Source organism: Hoplias malabaricus, chromosome 11, assembly GCF_029633855.1.
Source record: "Hoplias malabaricus isolate fHopMal1 chromosome 11, fHopMal1.hap1, whole genome shotgun sequence".
Classification (NCBI taxonomy): Eukaryota; Metazoa; Chordata; class Actinopteri; order Characiformes; family Erythrinidae; genus Hoplias; species Hoplias malabaricus.
In genome coordinates this window covers 12,908,042-12,923,441 of record NC_089810.1, presented here as the reverse complement: position 1 = coordinate 12,923,441, position 15,400 = coordinate 12,908,042, and the positions used below count along the sequence as shown (strand labels likewise).

The window sequence follows — 15,400 nt, the reverse complement described above, 5'->3', positions numbered from 1 at the left end:
TTTTAGAGCACTTCATGCTTCCTGCTGCTGACCAACTTTATGGAGATGCAGATTTTGTTTTCCAACAGGACTTGGCAACTGGAATATCTGAAATAAGTCAACTTTTTCATGATATTCTAATTTTATGGCCAGCACCTGTATATAGCAAAAAATACACTCAGCCCACTATTCCATTATTTGAAGTAGAAAAAGGGATATAATGATATATTTTGTCCACAATATTCATTTTAGTTCTTAGTCCTGGATTTGCAATTTAATTGTTTTGAACAAGATTTAAAAGAAGACTGTTTCCATGTTATTGCACAGGTTACTAGTTACCATGAATTTTGCTGTTCAGTGTGCGTTGTCTCACTACCTCTCTAGTGAAAATGTTCCTCCCCATATTTTTTGTTTTGATATTGCTTATGATTAAATGCCTTATATTATAAATCGGCTGTAATGCCAATGAACATTTCTGCGGTCAGTTATCTAAAAATGTTTGTATCCGTCATGAATGATTATTTAAATGTATTTATTTTTATTATTTTTATTGTTAATATTATTATTATTATTATTTTATTTTTTACGTGTTGCAGTGTTCTGGACCTGAATGCTTTTGAGAGACAAAACAAGGCAGAAGGGCTTGGAATGGTTTCAGAGGAGGGCACAAGTAAGCCATCACCCTGCACTAGCCTGTATGCTATAGTTGCATATAATGAAGTATTTAATTTCAGAGTGCTGCAAAAATAAATAAACAAGTATAAATTGCTAGCAATCATTCATTCATAATGTTAATATAATGTAATTGGTCATCTTTGTGTTTAACTGTAGTATGGGTCATGTATTTTTTTTTTCATACAGGAGATAATACCTCTACATAATATTTAAATAGTATAGTTCCCTACAGAACCTATGGAGTGTATCTGTTCGTATTAGACCCTGTTATTTATATCTCTCCTCTCTTGTTTGCTCCCTTTTCGGTTCTCAGATATGAAGCTAGAACGGGGTAAATAATTCCTGTCTTTCCCTTCTTTCTCCCTTTCTGTCCCATCTTTTCTGTCTTCTCCCTTTTTCAATTATTAGACCTTCCTCTTTTGCTGTGTAGTTTACCTGCATTTCATTTCGCACTCAAGGGACAATTAAAGACAACTCTTTAGTCATTGACACAGTGATCTTTGTTTTTACTGGTTCACTGTAAATATGTCATTTAATTGGTTAAGAGAACTGGAAACTGATTTAATTGTATGGTTTCTGTTAACATATTTGGTTTCCATTAGTAAACTTAGCAATGTAAGCAATGACTGAAAAGTTTCTTTGCTGCTTGAGTGCTGTGTCACAGATCTACTGTACCTCCAACTCTCGTTAACTGATAACTGATTGTAAGGAAAGAAAGACATTTGTCATCATTCCAATCAGTTTTTTTTTTCTGAGCAACTCAGAGAACTGTGGATAGTGTCACTTAATCTATGAAATGAATTGCAACTGTAGGAATCTAACTCCAAGGACCAAAAATGAGCCACCAAACATTATTTGAATTCCTTTAATGATGAGGTGAATTTCAAATAATGAGGTGTCGTGGGAACTACTAGAGTACTATATAGGGGCAATTCTGGTTATATACAATGGTTGTGATAAACTGAACCTTGGTGATTTTAACTTCACCAAATCCAGTCCTGCAGAATTACTGTTTTATTTACATTTTTTAAATTTCATGCAAAGAGTTTTGTAGCATTTCCTCAGCTGTAACAAGCCTACTGTCAAAACCATATTTTGATCTTTCCTGTGTTTGTTAAAGCTCTGAATGCTAAATCATTTTCTGATTTACATTGTGCAAATTAGGTAAGTATTGATCTGCAAAAACATGTGGCAGTTCAGAAAAATATAAGTTTAGATGGGGAGGTGGAATTTCTGTTGATTGTTCTTGAATATATTGATGCACCTCAGTGTGTTCCCAAAATGTCTAGTAATTATTATCTAGTGCTCACAAAGTCTGGTCCCCATTACTAAAGTAAATTATTAAAACTGTAACATTTGATTAGTACTCAAACTCTGTGGACTTTTTCTTAACATTTTGTTCTTTTGCTTTATAAATTTGGCATACTCACAATTTCACTTTTTCTTGAGTATTTGTAAAATATATTTAATTTAGTCTTAATCAGGTTTGCTATAGTTTTGCTTAGATTTTACATGTTGTGTTTGAATTCCTGTTTTGTTTTCGGTTCTCATTCACACTACTAACAAATTTCATCTGTTACATTTCATTCCATTGTTTTGATCTTTTGCTTCACAGCATTTAGACCTTATTTATCCCTTCTTGCCCACAATGTCCCCCCTCTCTTCTACACCTTGAATAACAGAGTTTGTAGAGTGCAGTAGATCTGTCTTGCATGTATTTGTGTGTGTGTGTGTGTTTCAGAGAAGTTCCCAAAACTCTTCTCTGTTTTATCTGTGACCACGTTCTTCACTGTGTTATCTCATTAATAAATGTTCCATACTGTCCCATAGTCAGAATTTTTTCATACACCTGGAATATAAATGTTTGACATCACATTCTGATCACATTGTGATCGTCATTCTGTCTGTGTTTTTGTTGCTTCACATTGTCTGCTTTCCATGTTTTGGTGTTTCGTATTTGTGTCTTTATGTGTTTGTCTGTGTGTTGGGGTGGAGGGTCGGGGGCATAAACAGCTGGAACAATGCAGATGACCTGTGCCTGTCACCTTTTCCCACTGTTTGCTGATCTGATCTGCTCCATGGTGGATAGACAAACAGAAGGATGTATCTTAGAGATGTCATTATGGTTGTACTAACATGCTAACATGTAAGAACAGGTTGCTGTGATGTGATTACATTCAAACACTCCACCTTTGTATTCATATGCATAAACAGGGACAGTTTCACATATAACTCTTAACATATTAACATTAAAAAGAAATACTGCTTTGTGGAAGTAAGAGACCACAGTTTCATTTATTTTACTTCTAGTCAAAAAAGTTATTAAGTATAAGATGTTAATGTTTCAACGTCAGGTACAAAGCAGAAAACATACATTCAATAGAAAATTAATCTAAAGATGTATAATGATATTATAACAATTTTCAATATTTACTGTGCCCATATTTTGTCTTTATTTATTCATTGTTTGCAGCCGAGTTGCTTTCTGAGAAGGAAAAAGACATCATTATGAATAAATATATAAATAAATGTATATAAAAAATCATGACAATAATAAATACATAAATATGTTTTTGTCATGAAAAAAACATAATTCTCTTAATTCTTTGTATTTGTTTTAATCAATCAAATTTTTAAATTTATATATTCCTATATTTACCCATTTCTACTTTTATTTATTAATGTATTTCAATATCTCTTTATTTATTTGTTTCCATATTTCCACATATCTACACTTACTCATTTCTGTGTTTCTATGTAGGTGTTTCAACAAGCCAGGTGGTCCAGTCTTTAATATATAAAGCAGAATTGTTAAAGCGCTATAAGAGTTGTTTTGGTGACACCTACTAGCAAGTATTGGCAGGTGTCATTCACTGAGTGGCATGTGCCTGCTTTTAAAATTCAAAACACTGAATAAAGACACAACTCATCTCAGACTAAATGAGATACTAAACCGTATCACTAACCACATGAGTACTTCAGCCAGCAGCTGTGGAAACAGTCTTTAAATTAGTATTTTCAGTTGTCATTGTTCACATGGCTGTTGGCTAGCATTTAGAGTCACTGATTTAGTCTGAGGAGAGTCGAATGTTGTCTTCTGTTTAATACTTCATTTGTGAAGAACTGAATTTTAAGCTGTAAATAAAGACATGAAAGACAAGTGTCACTCAGTGAGTTATTCAGAAACTGATATATACCATTTTTTTATAGTGTCACTTTACTGCCAGATGCCATTTAAAGGCACAGATGTCATTCAGTAAAGATCACTTCTCACTCAAACCCTTCTTACACCTTTTTACCAATCCTGTTATAGACAGTGGTTAGGACAAACCCTCAAAAATGTACATATGTACACACAAATATTGAAATAAATAAATAAAGAAATGTGGAAATACAGAAAGTATAAAGTTATGTAGCAATATGGAAATTACCAAATAGAGAAATATATAAATAAATGAGGAAATGTACATAAATGATATACATAAATAAATACCTGTAGAAATGTGGAAAGGCATCAGTAATAAAGTACAGAAATAAATAAATACCAAAACCAATTTAAATAATTATTTTAATGATGTATTTTATAACCAAAACACATTCATGTATTTGTTTTATATTATAATGTGTTTTTTTTTATTGTGTCTTCCATAAACAAAAGTTACATTGTTACTATTTTAATCTTCTTTATTTAAGTGTATAATGTTATATGTTCTGAGAATCTGGTATGCATCATGTGTGTGTTTGGGCAGTTGCTTAAGTGAATGCGAGTGTCTCTTTGAGTGGAAACACTCCTTTGGTAAGTTGTTTTTTGGGTAATTTGTTGGTTCTAAAACCAGACAAATTTAATCATTAATGTGGCATTAGAGTAAACAAGAATGGATAAATTTGATCTTATTTTTAATGTTGCAGACGTTTGTGTCATTTTCTGTTAAATGTATGCTTTTTCTGACACTGTAAACAATTAATAACTTGTATTTAAAGAGTGGTCCTGGACGAAACTCTCTAATACATGTAGAGTGCATAACTGGGCAGAATAAGTTTTCCAACATTTTATACTGCCACACATACCACATTAACAAATAAAATTTCAGTTTAACTTTTTCTGCATAAACTAAACCATTTGTAGTGCATCTAGGCTTGTGTGCCTATGATTTTCTGTATGTTTGTCTTGTTTATTCTCTGCAGATGAGAAAGTCATGGCGGATGATGAGTTCACATGTGACCTGTTTCGTTTCCTGCAGCTGCTTTGTGAGGGCCACAATAATGGCAAGTTAAAAAACACCTTTAATAAATAAAATTTTATTTGCATATTCAACTGATACATTACAATTATTAGTGCTGTCAATTGATTAACAAAAAAAATAATCGAATTAATCACAACCTCAGTCTGAGATTAATCATGATTAATCGAAAGGTAAATGTATACGCTTTTTTCTTAGAAAGGAGATAAATAAAGGTGTAGGGTGGTATGCATGACAAACTGGTTAGAGGAAACTTCTTTTTACTTTAAGAATCTCAGACACAAGGTTTATTTGAGAAAACTGCAGCATGCAGCTCACAGCTTAGACAATAAAACACCTCCATATTCCAGCTTCAGCAATTTTATAAGAGGTAAATGTGGATTAAGCTAGGCATGAGAAAAAAAAAAAAAAACATGCCAAGCTTCTCGCAGCAGCTGTGTGTGTGTGTGTGTGTATGTGTGTGTGTGTGTGTGTGTGTGTGTGTATGTGGCAAGCACACAAATAGAGAGATGGTAAGAGTGAGTGTTGGTTATAATATTTAATACATATTTTATCATAAATACAAAGTAATCTACATTCTGAACTAAACAGTAGCAATGCTATGTTACCACTGTGTAATAAAACCACTAAATTATCACTAGAATCTCTAAAACTAGTGAATTATGGGAGGACATTGTGGTCGAATTTGGTAAAATTACTTATTTGCATTACAAAATATATGAACATGTTATAGTTTCCAGATTAATCACATGCTAACTTTTACAGCACTAAATATGATTGAATTGTATTGAATTAAGTTTCACCACTCCAACTAATGCAATTCTACAGCTCCACAGGCCAGAGCCAACAGGGGGCTTAAACCCATTTACTTGAGGCTTGGCAAGATTTTTATATGGCTATTCCAGAGTTTCTCATTCTATTGATGACATTTGTATACTGACATTAGTGATAGCTTGTAACAAAAATTAGTTAAAAGAACTTAAAGGAACACTATGTAAGATTACCTTAAAATTGCAGCTTCAAAATTATCATGTGGCTTCATTGTCCTGTAAATGGGAGAAGAGTGCCTCAGTTGCTACTCTGGGCTCAGCACTGCAGAAACTGCATTATGTAAATTCTGGAGGAGGGTAGGAATTTTTAAATCGGAGCTCTTCCTTTGTTCTCCAGATTTCCAGAACTATCTTCGAACGCAAACTGGCAGCACTACAACCATCAACATTATTATCTGTACTGTGGACTACCTGCTGAGACTACAGGTAGAAATGATTTGTTACTAGTCTAGCTTACCAGTGCTAATTAAGACATTTTCCACATTGAGTTCATTTACACTAAAGTTTAGGTAATCATCATAAAAAGGTATTATCTATAAAAACAATTGATCCTCAGTTTGTATGGGAACAGACAAGAAGATGTAGTTTTATTGGTGCAAACCCAAATGTTGTTTATATTTTCACATCTGACAATATAAATCAAAATAAAGAAAAACTAAATTGAAAAAGTTAGTTATTTAATTATTGAGTTAGTTATTTGAGTCTAAGAATACATTGCCATGGCAAGAAAGTGTGTATTTTGCTCTGTGAACAATTATATATTAATTTCCCTCAAAATTGTCATAGCTCAGAATATTTTGTACAGTGTACATGTGAAAACATCATATCTGTCAGTTTATCGCCTTTACATTTTCACTCCTCTTTCAAAGGAATCAATCAGTGACTTCTACTGGTACTACTCTGGAAAAGATATCATTGATGAACCAGGCAAAAGGAACTTCTCCAAGGCCATGACAGTAGCAAAGCAGGTCTTTAACAGCCTGACAGAATACATTCAGGTAGGGCTTTTTATCCTGTCTCCTAAGTACTCAAGTTTCAAGCCTGTCTTTCTTTTGTGTACACATTGCTTTGCCATTTTCTTTCTCTGGGTTTTTAATGTGCATTTGGCTTCTGTGTGTCTGTCCCTCAGGGCCCATGTACGGGAAACCAGCAGTCCCTGGCTCACAGCAGACTGTGGGATGCCGTGGTGGGATTCCTTCATGTGTTTGCACATATGATGATGAAGTTAGCACAGGTAAAATTGCAATCTCCCACAAATCCGTACTCCCAGAAATCGCACACATTGTTTCACATATTACAGAAATAAAGTTTTGATAGTAAGCATAAAGAGTTTGGTGCTTGTGAATTCTTAATGTGTTAATGCTTTTTTTTTTAAGCATTAGAGGAAGCACTAATTACAAAAGATTAAATACCATGTGTACATTTAACACATATTTACATGATACACACTAATTGTTTTGTTGAACACATTTTTTCTTTAAACTTTTTTTCTGCATTTAGCATTCTTTAGAATTATTGCATTACCAACATTTTTTTTAAATTTTGTAACATTTTTATTAAGTTTATGATTACATATATTATGTTCCCTCCAAAACATGCATTTATTCCTTTAATTTGTTCTTTCTTTGATCTGATGTTTTGAATTTGATTATTTTTCCAGTATTCCTGTGCTTTTAAAATTTGGCCTTTTATCGCAGTAAATCAATTATAATGATACATTGTTGACTAACTGACCATATGTTATATTTAAACAACTATAATTCTTTTTAGACATATCTCTATTGTCCTGCTGTCTGATTTTGCTCTGCTGTATGTAAAAGCCTGGTACACATTCACTTGATTCAATTAATTTTTGTATTTCTCTCTTAGAGAGTGTCTCTCCTGCTTCTAACATAGATACAAAGCCATTTTAAATTAACCTGATGATCCAGAAACATAGACATCTTTTTCATCATGTACTAAATATATGTACTTGTTATAAAAGCCAGGATTTAAAAATTAGTGCCCAAAATGTAAGACTGCAGAACATTAATACATCATTTAACTGTATTTAACTTTATTCTTTTTATATATTTTTATACCAAAATTTAATTAGCCTAACTTTTAACAAAACAATCCCAACCTCGCTGACACACACTGCTGTATTAAATTGAAAATGTTGTTCAGCAATATGAGCTATTCATCAGAATTGTAAGAGTATGGGAAAGTGTTTTACTAGAGTGTTTCTTTTTGTCTTGTAATCACATCTAGCAGCTTTAGAGACAGTAGGACACGAGTGCTTAAAATAGGTATAAGAACAAATATAAATGATAGAATGGATCACCTGTTTGGTCCAAAATGGAGAGATAACATGAATACAAAAATTTATTAAAAATGTTGATGGATAACATTTTTATTTTGATGTGTGACCCTGCCAGATGCACCCCGATCAAGGACTCCGAAATGGCGTAAGATTTTGCGTTTCCCCTTTGCTCATATTTTACCTGTAAACTTATCTACCGTTCACCGCACACAACTCCATACCTCTGGTTGCACATTTTCTGGAATGCACTGTCAGATTGTGTGTGTGTGTTTTCCTACAAAATATAACAATCATCTATCAGCTTTATTACAACTAAAATCATATCATAAACAGGATAGGTTTTCTCCATAAACATCAGCAAAAAATTTAAATCACTTGACAGTGCCATCCAGCTTCTGTGCCTCTCATTTTCAGACAGTCAAATACCAGGCTTGTGGGGGTTTTTTTTCTGACACCCCCTTAGAAGTCCCTTACAAGTCCCTTCCTTGTTAGCTGAGTTAGTCCTGCTCTTGTATTTATCATGGGGGACTGCTATGATTGTTTTCCCTATACAGTATATGGTATTCAATCTTGTAAATATGCTCCATTTGCTCCACATGATAAAGACAAAAGACAGATTTCTGATTTCTCAGATCCATCATTAACCCTGCAGTTAACTTCTCTGAAATTAGAAGTGTGCCACTATCCTATGTATACCAACATGTGTGTGCCTTGTTCCTTTTATAGTCCACAACAAATATTCTGTGGATTTACACAGTACTGGACACCATCAAAGTTGGGATACAAAAACAAAGTATAAGGATCAATGACATTTTATGACATGTCATGATATGACAGATGTTTCTTAGTGTAAAGTCCTTTTGCTGTACATTCATGGTATTCAGGGTCCATTTAACAGAGTTGTTTTAAGTCATGTTACTAGATGGCATAAGATGTCATTAGTGCTTAAAGACACTCCTGTTATTGACATGTGGCAGATACTTCTCATGCTTGATTTCACATTGACCAGAGTTAGCTGCTTTCAATACTGCCTCTTCAATTCTGCCTGTTTGTCCTTTCCTCCACCCCATCCAACTGAACTGTCATAATATACAGTGTAGATATCCACAGTGTGTGATGCTCTGTTTGTATTTGTTGTTAATAAACGCATACTCAGGATCATTTCTGGAGTAGAACACACTCTGAGGTAAGGTAATAGATGGATGATATTTGATCTTGTGATTCTTTAAACCTGATACTCACCAGAAAAAAATGAATAAACAACTGTTAGTAACCTCAAGCTAATTTATATACAGAAGAAAAGAAATATAAATTCAGATCCACTTCTTCAGATCCACACCTGAATAAACTTTTTTCTAGACTTAGTTAAGCCAAAGATTTTCCTTGAGGTAAATGTGGAGGGAAAATGGCAATGAGAAATCTCAACCTATGCTGTTTTTTGTACATCTACAAGATCCTTTGTAGGGAGGGTTTTAAGCGAACTAAGTTGAGAACAGAAGAAATAAACTACTCAGAAATTTGACAACAAATTTAAGCTGACATACATATTTTTTACAGTGTATGAAACTCATTTTGTGTCTTTAAATTGAACCCTTCCCTTCTACTCAAAATGTGAGTGGGTTTTGATTATTTGTGGATGAATAACTTGTAACATTCCGTTACTTCTGCTCTGTCTGTATGTGTTTGTACAAACTCAGGATTCCAGTCAAATTGGTCTGCTGAAGGAACTTCTAGACCTCCAGAAGGATATGGTTGTAATGCTGCTCTCTCTCCTTGAAGGTATGAAGCACATGAGTCTCTACTTGATAAGTTAAGTTGTGAAGATGTACAAGTCATGCTGTATTGCCGCACTGTTTATGTTATATCTATTGATTCCAGGTAATGTTGTGAACGGCACAATTGCTCGTCAAATGGTGGACATGTTGGTGGAGTCATCCAGCAATGTGGAGATGATCCTCAAGTTCTTTGACATGTTCCTGAAGCTGAAGGACATTGTGGCATCAGACGCTTTCATGGATTATGTGACAGATCCCCGTGGCTTGATCTCTAAGAAAGACTTCTCCAAGGCTATGGATAGCCAGAAGCAATACTCTCCTTCTGAGATCCAGTTTCTACTCTCCTGCTCTGAGGCAGATGAGAATGAAATGATCAACTTTGAGGAGTTTGCCAATCGCTTCCAGGAGCCAGCCAAAGACATTGGCTTCAACATTGCTGTGTTGCTCACCAACCTTTCTGAGCACGTGCCTCATGACACACGCTTGCAAAATTTCCTAGAACAGGCCGAAAGTGTGTTGAACTATTTCCGTCCTTTCCTCGGCCGCATTGAAATCATGGGTGCCAGCAAAAGGATTGAGCGCATCTACTTTGAAATCAGTGAGGCCAATCGCAATCAATGGGAGATGCCTCAGGTCAGAGAATCCAAGAGGCAGTTCATATTTGATGTGGTTAATGAGGGCGGTGAATCTGAGAAGATGGAACTTTTTGTCAACTTCTGTGAGGACACCATCTTTGAGATGAACATTGCTTCACAGATTTCCGAGCAGGAGGAAGAAGGCATTGGAGATGAGGATGAGGAAGAAGAAGAGGAAAGTGGCAGAGGTGGAAGTGGAGAAGGAGGAGAAGGAGAGGAAGGAAATGGAGAAGAGGCCTCAGCTGAGTCCAGCTCAGCGTTCGCAGACTTCATCAAGAGCGTGGTTAACTTCCTCAACATGTTCACTTTCCGCAATCTGAGACGACGCTATCGCAAGCTTAGGAAAATGACCATAAAGGAGATGATTGTTGGCTTGGCTACCTTCTTTTTCACCGTTCTCGTGGGCATCCTGCATTTCATCTACAGTGTATGCAAAGGATTTTTCTTGCTCATTTGGAACTCTTTGTTTGGAGGCGGCTTAGTGGAGGGAGCTAAGAAGATGACGCTAACTGAAATCCTGACTAATATGCCTGACCCAACTCAAGATGAGGTGCATGGTGACCTCCCACCTGAGCCAGGAGCTAGGAAGGTCCAGGAAGCAGGTGGAATGGGTGAAGGAGAGGAAGCTGGTGGAGGAGAGGAAGAAGGTGAAGATGGAGAAGAGGCAGAGGGAGGAGGCAGGCCAGGCTTCGATACACCTGGAGGTCTAGGTGACATGGGAGAAACAGAGCCAGAAGAGCCCCCGACACCAGAAGGCACCCCACTGCTAAAGAGGAAATTGGTGGGAGACAATAAGAAGCTATGCATTTGTAATATCACAATATAGTACAGTATATAACAGATGAGTTTACCTCAGAATCAAAATCAGCTTTATTGGCAGTCATTTCTTCTTAGCACATATGTGTTTAGTAAGGAATTAAACAGTTGGTTCATTACAAGGTGCTTCATTTAACCTAAGAAGCTAACGCACAATGGTGGACTGTATTACAATAAATAGTATACAGTAAATTAGCTTTGGCAAGGGTATGTATACATGGGTAGTACATTTATAATTTTTTAGGTTATAATATGAGTGAATATTATTAATAAAAATATATACTGTTTTTTTTTTCATTTCAAATACATTAAAATGTGACATACAAGAACACATTATGCAGTTTATAGCTTCTCAATTTTTTTGTATCAAATTGTTTGATCTGTTCCTCAGTTGAGTGAAGGAGCTGAGGGTGAGGAAGAAGGAGCAGAAGCAGAAGTAGTAGAGGAAGAGTCTGCTCCAGAACCTGAGAAAGCAGAGTAAGTTGTAGATTCAAAATAGATTCCATTTTTCAATCAAGTATCAGTTTGGAGACATTCTGACATGCTTCCATTAATATCAAAGTATGTTAATTATATTACTCAACAGTCCAGTTATAGACTGAGTTATTCTGGGTCTGTGTTGTTATTGAAGTGCTGAGAATGGAGAAAAGTCTGAGAAGGAACCTGAAGCCCAGCCAGAGGAGGCAAAGGTGGAGGAGGAGGAAGAGAAAAGGGTGAAAGCCAAAGCTAAGAAAGGGAAAGCAGCTGCAGAGGAGGGCTTTGAGCTCTGGAATGAGTTGGAGGTGCAGAGGATCAAATTCATGGTAAGTCACCATTTTTTTTTAAAGGTCTTTAAATCATATAAAAATTACACTAACAAATATATGATAGCAAAACATAATATATAATTAAATTATATTCTCAGTAGACCTTTCTTCTTTTGAGTGCTTTGTCCAAATAATTCTCTCTGATAAAAGGTCCACAGCATAACTGACATTACAAAAGGGTCTTTCCCCCTTGCTTAGAATTACATGTTCTACCTGAGACATCTTTGAATATGCATAAACTAATATACGCTTTCTTTTCTGCATCTAATAAAGTTTTTTTTTAATCTTCTTTAGAACTACCTGTCCCGCAACTTTTACAACCTGCGTTTCCTGGCTCTGTTCATCGCTTTTGCTCTGAACTTCATCCTGCTCTTTTACAAGGTCTGCTCTTTTAATTTTTATTACATTCCCAACTGCATTTTTCCAGTTTGGGAGTAATTCCCAGCGTTTAACATAATTTTGCCCTGTGCTTTCTCACAGGTGTCCAGCAGCCCTCCTGGTGAGGAGGAGTTTGAAGGCTCTGCTATGTTTGAAGGTTCTGGACTGTTTGAAGGTTCTGGCGGAGAGGCAGAAGGTTCTGGAATGGAGGAGAATGGAGATGAGGATGATGAAGAAGGCCCTGTTTATTACTTCCTGGAGGAGAGCACAGGTTATATGGAGCCTGCTCTTGCCTTCTTTGGCATTTTGCATACCGTCATCTCCTTCCTCTGCATCATCGGCTACAACTGTCTCAAGGTTTAAAGCTCACACAGTTACACTAAGGAGAGAATAATTGATTATTAATGAATTATATGAAAGCATCTCTTATTTAGAGTGTTGTTTGTCTGTAATTTTTTTTTTGTCATGTAATAAATTTGTTACATAATGTATTGGAACAAAATCAGTCATTTATTTTTAGATAAACGGTTTTTAAAAGGCCCATTCTGTTGTGTAAAAATAATAGTTAGAATATGCAAAAGACTTTGTTTATATTTGTTTACAATGCAAAACTCTTAACATTAAGCTAAATTGCAGGTATATTGAAAGATTTATTTCTTATAATCTTGTAAAGTTACAGTTTTGAAGATACAACATTTAGGTCCAACAGCAATGTAATGCTGGTCATGTAGTTTTTTGTACGTTTGCTTGTGGTGTAGGTTCCTTTGGTCATTTTTAAGAGGGAGAAGGAGCTGGCCCGCAAGCTGGAATTTGATGGACTCTATGTAACTGAACAGCCAGAAGATGATGACATTAAAGGCCAGTGGGACAGGCTGGTGCTCAATACACCGTAAGGATATGGATATCATAACATTTTTGATATTTATGCATTCAATTGTACTCATTTGATCTACAAACATTGGAATATGTATAGTGCATGTCCCGCATACCTACATATTAAATTAGATTTTCCTTTTCTCAAACAGATCATTTCCTAACAATTACTGGGACAAGTTTGTAAAGAGAAAGGTGGGTGACATATTTGTTCTTCTCTATCAATTCCATGGTACACTAATGTGGTACAAATTTCATAATTGTGCAATGGGCTCTACATAGAAACAAACTCTTTAGCAAGACTTTCCTTTGTGTTATTGTCAGTTTTTCAGCATTGCTGAAGCAGTATATCCAACTGTAATTTACTCACTAATGCATATACTAAAAAAGGATATCTGTGTTATCTGATAACAGGTGCTTGACAAATATGGAGATATCTATGGTAGAGAGAGGATTGCTGAGCTTCTAGGAATGGACTTGGAATCTCTGGATGTCAGTAAAATGACGCATGAGAAGAAGCATGAACCTGACACCTCCATGTTCACCTGGTACAGAATAATTACACACACACACACACACACACACACATACACACACACACACACACACTCATAGACGTCCATTAATGTACAAAAGTTGGTATGTAGTATGACATAGTATACTCCTGTATTCATTGTACAGAGGGCATTATATTGCCATGTCTTTATAACACCATAAATGCAGTTTTCAAGAGAGAATGTAAAACATTTTCCTAGGAACTTAAGCACAATGCCTTGTGAAATATGCTGTTATATTAATCGCTGTAGTCTTTCACACTAGCCATGTGCATCATGCTGCAGCACAGAAGTAGTGCCCATGTGAAGCCCAAAAATACCCCAGTTGCAAATAAGCTGTGAACAATATATGGATCAATAAGATTTGGAATTCATTGCATTCTGTTTTTATTTACATTTATTTTCATTTTTGGAATTTGGGTTTGTTTTTGACACATGGCATGTGGCAGTTATCAGTTTCTGTGCGGAAACAGTACATTCATTCATTCATTTTCTGTAAGCAGAAACAGTACAGAATTCTTCAAACATGTCTTGCTGTACACTCTGGGCCAATAATCATTTTAACAAACAGCTATATTCTAAATTGTAGCAGCATTGCAAGAATGCATACCCTGACTTTTACAAGTAATGAGACCAACAGCCTGATGTGTCAGCAACTTAGATTTTATTGTTGGAATTTTTCTAAATATAAACTGTGTTTAATTTGTCAGCATGTAGTAGATATTAATCTAATATCTAATATCTACCACAAGATATTAAGCTTGTGGTAGATATTAAAAAATCAAATATGCATTGCACTTCTGGTGTTTATATATATTCTTGAAATAAATGTTACTTATAATCATTAATAATTAATGATTTGCCTGGAGTAAGCACTTTACTTTAATTATACTTTTTGTTGTGTCTGTAGGCTGACCTCCATTGACATCAAGTACCAGATCTGGAAGTTTGGAGTTGTGTTCACTGATAATGTGAGTTTGAATGCAGTTTGTGTTACTGTGTTCCTGATTTAGTGTCTGGATGCTCACTCTTGTAAATCTTCCTCAGACTTTCCTCTACCTGGTCTGGTACATGGTCATGTCCCTGCTGGGTCACTACAACAACTTCTTTTTTGCCTGTCACCTTCTGGACATTGCCATGGGTGTGAAAACCCTGCGTACCATTCTGTCCTCTGTCACCCACAATGGGAAACAGGTACAGTTAATCGAGCAGCCAAATCAGGGCTTGCATTAGAATTGTTGTAGAAGCTTTCTTCAAATGAAAGTAATTTAGCCAAAACACACATATACGAAGTATTTGGTTTGTTCATTACCTTGTTTTTATGTTTCCTTTTACTGCTCTAGCTGCTGATGACAGTGGGCTTGCTGGCTGTAGTTGTGTACCTCTATACCGTGGTGGCCTTCAACTTCTTCCGCAAGTTCTACAATATGAGTGAGGATGAAGATGAGCCAGATATGAAGTGTGATGACATGATGACAGTAAGATTCTCTCTATCATTAGTGTGAATTTTACAGACCAAATTGTGCTGTACTTGGT

The 15,400-nt window shown here is 35.5% G+C and overlaps 1 protein-coding gene across 1 annotated transcript in view; it reads left to right on the top strand.

Moving 5' to 3' along the window:
• LOC136709801 (ryanodine receptor 1-like) overlaps nucleotides 1–15,400 on the top strand; it is a 95,779-nt gene that overhangs the window by 75,087 nt on the left and 5,292 nt on the right. The window contains exons 85-104 of the mRNA XM_066685315.1: nucleotides 576–649; nucleotides 968–985; nucleotides 4,840–4,920; nucleotides 6,063–6,151; nucleotides 6,595–6,723; nucleotides 6,855–6,959; nucleotides 8,143–8,172; nucleotides 9,184–9,213; nucleotides 9,725–9,806; nucleotides 9,906–11,218; nucleotides 11,645–11,730; nucleotides 11,885–12,056; nucleotides 12,354–12,440; nucleotides 12,540–12,794; nucleotides 13,196–13,326; nucleotides 13,463–13,505; nucleotides 13,725–13,858; nucleotides 14,775–14,835; nucleotides 14,912–15,058; nucleotides 15,208–15,342. Of these exons, the coding sequence (XP_066541412.1) occupies nucleotides 576–649; nucleotides 968–985; nucleotides 4,840–4,920; nucleotides 6,063–6,151; nucleotides 6,595–6,723; nucleotides 6,855–6,959; nucleotides 8,143–8,172; nucleotides 9,184–9,213; nucleotides 9,725–9,806; nucleotides 9,906–11,218; nucleotides 11,645–11,730; nucleotides 11,885–12,056; nucleotides 12,354–12,440; nucleotides 12,540–12,794; nucleotides 13,196–13,326; nucleotides 13,463–13,505; nucleotides 13,725–13,858; nucleotides 14,775–14,835; nucleotides 14,912–15,058; nucleotides 15,208–15,342 (3,202 nt within the window). The remainder of the gene's footprint in view (nucleotides 1–575; nucleotides 650–967; nucleotides 986–4,839; nucleotides 4,921–6,062; nucleotides 6,152–6,594; nucleotides 6,724–6,854; nucleotides 6,960–8,142; nucleotides 8,173–9,183; nucleotides 9,214–9,724; nucleotides 9,807–9,905; nucleotides 11,219–11,644; nucleotides 11,731–11,884; nucleotides 12,057–12,353; nucleotides 12,441–12,539; nucleotides 12,795–13,195; nucleotides 13,327–13,462; nucleotides 13,506–13,724; nucleotides 13,859–14,774; nucleotides 14,836–14,911; nucleotides 15,059–15,207; nucleotides 15,343–15,400) is intronic.